Raw genomic sequence first — 7215 nt, 5'->3', positions numbered from 1 at the left:
AACAGCAAATACTGTAAATAAAGTTGATATCTATCTATTTAAATTTGAATTGACTATTCATTCTAACAAAGAGCCAACCTTCAAAAAAAAAAACAGGCCAGGTCCAGCCTGGCTTATGTGCATGGCTGGCTTGTTTCAGGACTGGTAGGATGGAAGCTAGTCACGCCACTGAAATAGCTGTGAATTGAAATGACATGAAATAATGTCTGATAAATTAAGATAGGTCTTGTCGCCTGGACACATCAGTTCCAATGCTTCCAATGCTAATCCAGCACAATAAGAGTGAGATAGCCAGTTAGATCATGAGCTCACAACAACTAGCAGCAGCTTCCATAACATTAATGGTAGCGGTCAGTGGCTAAAGCAGTTTACACTGATGATTCCTGTAACGTTAGCTATTTTGCTGCAATTGGTTCAACTTCTGTTCCTGAACAAAGGTAAGGGATAAAAAGATTGGAGTGAAAGGATGAACATGTGGATGTTTGGGGTGTAGTCCCATAAAGTCATCCCCACCAGGGCCTTGAACCCCCGTCTCCCGGGTGGGAGTCCTATGCTCTCACCACTACTCTACTTGTGCAGCGGAGATCGGCGGGTTGGTTTTGGTGTCCTTCTTTATTTTGCTGTGCTGGGACTACTGCCTCTTGTGGTGCCAACAGAGAAATGCAGGTCAACATTGACCAGTGGGAGGGAGGGAGTAATAACCGGACAAACGCTATTCTAGGCGCACTGGCTTACAGCCACTCACAAAAAACCACTGCCTCTTGTGGTAGCAACATGGAACTGCAGGTCAACAACCCGACGGAGGAAGGGAGGGAGTGACAACCAGACATTTGCTGGGAGGGAGGGAGGGAGTGACAACCGGACATTTGCTGTCTTTGGTGCGTCGCCACGCACAAAAAAACATCTTCGAAAAAAACATCTTAGTCGGGATTGAACCCGGAACTCCGAATTATTAGAGCGGTGTCTTATCCACTCGGCCACCGGGCAGTAAGGTAATTCTGGCAGGAGATGTAAAGATGAAGTGAAGGAAATGGTCCAAGTTCTGTTCTAATTGTCATTTGTGCACCCAATGATTCGGTTCTGCTCCAAAATGTAATGGGTCCTAAATTGGCCCATGCCTCATAACCCCTTCCCCCCTCCAAGATACAGGCTGATAGGAACTGTATCTCTGTATGTGTACTCATCTGAGTCAACCTTCTCTCTCCCTCCCTCTCTCCCTTTCTCTCTCTCCCTCTCTCTCTTTCTTTCTCTTTCTCTCCCTCTCTCTTCCTCTCCCCCTCTCTCTACCTCTCTCTCACTCTCTCTCCCTCTCTGTCTCTCTCTCCTCCCCCACCTCTCTACCTCTTTCTCTCTCTCTTTCCCTCCCTCTCTCTCACTCTCTCTCCCTCTCACTGTCTACCTCTGTCTCTCTCCCTCTCTCTCTGTCTCTCCCTCCCTCTCTCCCTCCCTCTCTCTCTCTCTCTCTCTCTCTCTCTCTCTCTCTCTCTCCCTCTCTCTCTCTCTCTCTCTCTCTCTCCCTCTCACTCTGTCTACCTCTCTCTCTCCCTCTCTCTCTGTCTCTCCCTCCCTCTCTCCCTCCCTCTCTCTCTCTCTCTCTCCCTCCCTCTCTCTCTCTCTCTCTCTCTCTCTCCCTCCCTCTCTCTCTCTCTCTCTCTCCCTCCCTCCCTCTCTCTCTCTCTCCCTCCCTCTCTCTCTCTCTCTCTCTCTCTCTCTCTCTCTCTCTCCCTCCCTCTCTCTCTCTCTCTCTCCCTCCCTCCCTCTCTCTCTCTCTCCTCAGTTTGTGTCGTGTGCGGAGCTTGCAGAACAGCCCTATGGCGCTGACCTGTCCTCTGTGGGGGACGGCCCCCAGGTCCACCCTGTCACCAGGTCCCCGGCCCGGTGGCTGGTGCACCCCGCTGGGCCGGGCGAGGGCCCCGGGGATCCGGAGCACCACGCCATGGCCCTCTGCCGCGAGCTGGAGCCCTACATCGGCCTGGTGGCCGACCTGGAGAAGGAGAGGGAGGAGGAGGAGAAGATGAAAGGAGATAAAGATGGGGAGGAGGAGGAGGAGGAGGAGGAGGGAGGGAGGAAGGAGGCAGAGGACGGCATCTCGGAGACGGGGTCGGAGGCCGCGGAGCCGTCGGCCGGCTCGTGCCGACGGCGCCCCCTGGCGTTCGACAACGCAGCGTACTACTACCTGTACAACCGCCTGGCGGACTTCCTGAGCAGCAGGGACATCGTGGGCCAGCAGATCAGCCAGGTGCTGAGGGCGTGCCAGCCGGGGGAGGTGGTGATCAGAGACGCCCTCTACAGGCTGGGGGTGGCGCAGATCAACAGCGAGGGAGGGGAGGAGGAGGGGGAGGGAGGGGCGGTGGGTGAGGTGACCGTGTTCGAGGAAGTTGAGGAAGTGGTGGTGCCCTGAGAGGAGAAGGAGGCACGTCGGCTTGGGACGAGTTCAAGGTTCAGGGTTCAGGGTTCAGGGTTCAATGCCGTCAGCTGCTCCAGGACACTCAAGAGCGCCAGAGGCCCCGTGCTGCTGGCGTGCTCATCAGTGGCTGTAACCCACCTTTAATGGCCTCCAGTGGCACGCTAAAACTGGACCCAACACCAGCCCAGAACTCGGTGTGTCTTCTGTAGTGTAGACACAGGAATTTTACTGGAGAAGAGTGGAAGGAAATCTGTGCTTTCTTGTGTTATTGTGTTGAACTGCTGTGTGTGTGTGTGTGTGTGTGTGTGTGTGTGTGTGTGTGTGTGTGTGTGTGTGTGTGTGTGTGTGTGTGTGTGCACGCGTGCGCGCGCCTAGGCATGTGTGTAGTAGTACCATCTTGTGATCCGCATCATGTGTGCGTCACACCCTTGATGTGCGGAGCACTCTGGATAACAGCATGTGCCTTGTGGGACATTGAGTTCTATCTGAGGTGGCCATTTTGAAAGTGCAATAGTCAAGAGACGGTCCCTTGACTAAGACGACATGTATGGGGAGGCTGAAAGCTCCGGTCAGAGCGGAGGAGAGAGGTGGGGGGTCAGGTACAGGGTAGGGGAGAGGTGGGGTCAGGTACAGGGTAGGGGAGATGGGGGGTGGGGGGTCAGGTACAGGGTAGGGGAGATGGGGGGTTGGGGGGGTCAGGTACAGGGTAGGGGAGATGGGGGGGTGGGGGGGTGGGGGGGTCAGGTACAGGGTAGGGGAGATGGGGGGAGGGGGGGGGGTTGGTGAGAGACTGTTAGAAAACCAGGTGAAGGTGTTGCTGCTTCTGGGAAACTGCTAAGCTGTCTTCTGACAGGCTCTTTTTTGTGAAGGATATAACCAGGCAGTCGAAGGCCATCTTGCTGGTTTTTGATCCATGTACTGTATATACAGTAAAGTGCTTTATCTTGTGCAGAAGTTATGATTATCCTGTGAAAACTGGAAACTTGAAAAAAAAAAAAAAAAGCTCGAATTAAGAACGACTGAATGAATGCTCCGATAGTTTGAAGAGGTCAAAAGGTGGTAGGCTATAGCTTCTTCTTGGATATCATTTATATTTAATTATCCTTAATGTTCTTTAAGAGCTTTCACACTGCTTGGGTAATGGTAACAGGGTTACCTCTCGCTGCTCACTCAATGCCTTTGGGACAAAAAATATGTTTATTAAAGTGAACTAACATACGTTAGTATGATTGCATCATGTGTCCGATGGTGGAATTTGGAGACCTGTTATCGATTTATTCCAATAATTAAGAAAATAGTACTCGAGAATGCTAGGGTTCATCTTGCAAGTCCAAGCTGGTTACTTTTATTCCAAATAGTTTACGAGTTTGCGAAGTCGGGCTCAAAGAGAAGGGAAAATCCACCAAGAGCTTTAGAAGATTATCATGAAAACAGAGCATTATAAACAGTGTGGGTGTGACCATACCTGCATATGCAAATACTTCACTAGCCAATTATCAGTGAGTAGGCTAGGTCTGAGGGTCAACAGCTGAAGTAAACATTTACAGAGATCAAAGATTAACTAGGAGAGGAGGGGACCCCTGGTGAGGTCTCCTGCTGTAAAGTTTTTAGAAGGCCTGAAGACAGAATACACTAATTCGAATTTAAGCAATAAACCACGAGAGGCTGTGTGTTATAGTGATTTTTTAACAGCTAGGGGGTGTTGTTAGGCACGACGCGAATACTGAAAATGGAATGATATGCGGTCCCAGGTGTGTGTCACAAAGTATTTTAACACGGCTTCCAGCCAATCAGAATCAAGAACCAGAACTAACCGTTGTATAATGATCTATTACAACTCCATCCTTTTGTGACTTCATCAGTCACAACTTCAGAATTCAAAAAAGTGACACTCATAACATGATACAATTATCTTAAGGGAATGCAATCATTGAAATACAAGAAGTATCTTCCAATTCAACAGCCCTTAATAAAACATACAGTGTTAACAGCATCAACTTCCCAGGAATGGTCTTCTCAGGAATGACAATCCTGTCAATCCTCCAAGGCCAAAATCTTAACTCCCAGTTTCATTAAAGATAGGTAAATGTCATGATTTTCTAATCTATGTTATGTGTACATTTAACTTTGTCACTTTACTTTAATTTGGATAAAAAAAAAGAAAAGAAAAGAGTTTTAAGGCTTTGTGTCCACCAATGAGCTGTATGTAACTGAACAGCGCCAAGCTTACAGCTGTGTAGAGCGCACTAGAGCCGGAGTTTAGAGCTGGCTAGGCTACCAATGTTTTACAGCTACGTTAGCAGCGAGTGTCGTGTTTTTGCAGACTGCAGATTAACTAGCCAAGTTAAGATAGCTAGCTAATGTGAGCTAATGCTAACGTTCGCTGCCTCTGTTTTGCCAAAAACTGACTGTTGTCATTGTCAGAATAGCCGTTTACAGCCTGCGCTCTAGCCCAAAAAGTTAAACCTTTTTCAACTGCAAAAAAAGCCTAGAGCTCATGGCGCTGTAGCACTAAAAAGTGCTTGGAACACAGCTCTCGTCTCTATAGCGCCCTAGAGCTTATTACCCACTTCTCAGTATAAATATGCAGTTAGGGTTAGGGTTAGGATTATGTGCAGTCATGTTGGAACAGGAAGGGGCCATTTTTCAGGAGTTGGGCTTGGCCCCTTAGTTCCAGTGATAGGAACTCATACGATTCAGCATACCAAGTGATTCTGAACAATTCCATGCTCCCAACTTTGTGGGAACAGTTTGGGGATGGCCCCTTCCTGTTCCAACATGACTACGCACCAGTGCACAAAGCAAGGTCTATAAAGACATGGATGAGCGAGTTTGGTGTGGAAGAACTTGACTGGCCTGCACAGAGTCCTGACCTCAACCCGATAGAACACCTTTGGGATGAATTAGAGCGGAGACTGCGAGCCAGGCCTTCTCATTTAACATCAGTGTCTGACCTCACAAATGCGCTTCTAGAAGAATGGTCAAAAATTCCCATAAACAACCTAAACCTTGTGGAAAGCCTTCCCAGAAGAGTTGAAGCTGTTATAGCTGCAAAGGGTGGGCTGACGTCATATTAAACCCTATGGATTAAGAATGGGCTCATATGCGTGTAAAGGCAGATAAGCAAATACCTTTGGCAATATAGTGTAGATACAGATAGATAGATACTTTATTAATCCCCTTCGGGAAATTATTTGTATCTAATAGCTCACGGCACAGCACAACATAGAACAACACAGCAATACACAACACAGCAAGAGACAGACGGCAAATTCAATCAATCGACATGTCATAAAATGTGAGCCTATGATATAAAAAAAAGTGAGTAAAGTGCCTAAAGTGAGTAATAAACTATTAAAAGTGTCAGTAGTAAATTGCACACGAAAGGAGGGGGGGGGGGGGAGGGGGATCAGGGAAGAGGGGAAGAGGAGAGGGTCAGGTGAGCTCAGGTCAGCGGCCCCTGCCCTCAACTGAGCTGTTAGTTTGCAAGCCATCCAGATATGACAGCACATCAACCACAAGATTAGACAGGCACTTCGAAGCTAGTTGGCAATCGCTCTAAAAACGGACATCAACAACGAGCAAGGTTAAATAAAACTTGACCCCCAGGCGGTACTCCCCTTCCCGCAGTGAATATGTGGTCCCCCTCTGTGTCAAAAATGAAACCAATGAAAACAAGATCCTAAAAGCTGTAAAACAGAAGCATACTAACTTCTTAGCTTTAGTTGGCAAACTGTCCACAAATAACCGTGCATCAACCACGAAGGACAAAGAAATCCAAGGCTCAAAATCACACTTCTGGGTAGGACAGGCCTACGTCCAAGGCAGGAGAAAGTGAGAGAACGAAAGCAACATCTCCAATCACAATACTGCAAACATGCATACACAGAATTAATCATACATAGAGCGCAGCCATCCCCGGGGCTTTGGATATCAGAAAACCCAAATTGGACAGTTGAATAAAAACACAAGGCAAAACTACTCATTATAAATTTAGGCTTCTACTATCAAATGTACCGTAATGCTCAATGCTACACTGTAGAAATCTACAGCGGCAGTTCCTCAATGAAATGTATGTAATACGCTACAGGAACTTTGAATGCAGAAGTGCTAATAACCTCTCACATTAAACATTACAGTAAACATTTACAGAGATGCAAAGATTAACTAGGAGAGGAGGGGACCCCTGGTGAGGTCTCCTGCCGTGAAGTTTTTAGAAGGCCTGGAGAGAAGGGGTCAGGGGAATAAACAGGAGACAGCTGCTCACTTTATAACACACAGGATTCCTATGAAAATGTCTTGACCTGAGGCCTTTTTATTGGACTACATGATCTGTCACCTCACCTGAGCCCCACAGAAGGACTGGGCCAATCAGGGGTCTAGCGGTTTGGACTGTTGACCAATAAGTGGTTAGTGTACCCTCTCCGCTGTTAGAACTTTTACTTTGCAATGCTTGACTACAGGTATGTAACTGTGGTGCACATTGCCGTGCTAGATCAGATGGCTAATAGGTCCTTTACACCAAGGGCCCTTATCAAAGGAGTGCATATCCAATCGCAGAAATGATGGTACGACAGCGTCCACGTGTGATCTATCAAACATTCATATGCCGCCAATCCCATCATACGAATAATCGGGTGGTGTGGATGAAAACAGTCGTCATTTAAAGATCACGCCCCTACTGTACATATTCTGGCATTGCTCCGGTAGTTTACGGCATGGAGAAAAACCATCTCTCATTTTACTATTTGATTTTAAGGGATGATTCACACATGTAAATTCACACAATCAGACAGCGTGTGAGCTGG

At 47.7% G+C, this 7215-nt stretch overlaps 1 protein-coding gene across 1 annotated transcript in view; it reads left to right on the top strand.

Annotated features, from left to right (window-relative positions):
- Positions 1 to 2401, top strand: part of hmgxb3 (HMG box domain containing 3) — a gene marked incomplete at its 3' end in the record, with an annotated part of 18521 nt that extends 16120 nt beyond the window's left edge. Inside the window, 1 exon segment of the mRNA XM_084448638.1 lies at positions 1778 to 2401. Within this exon segment, the coding sequence (XP_084304764.1) occupies positions 1778 to 2401 (624 nt within the window).
- Between the last annotated feature and the right edge of the window lie 4814 nt (positions 2402 to 7215).

This window comes from Borostomias antarcticus (assembly GCF_949987555.1).
Source record: "Borostomias antarcticus genome assembly, chromosome: 14".
NCBI classification, from domain to species: domain Eukaryota; kingdom Metazoa; phylum Chordata; class Actinopteri; order Stomiiformes; family Stomiidae; genus Borostomias; species Borostomias antarcticus.
This window is presented reverse-complemented; position numbering and strand designations above follow the sequence as displayed.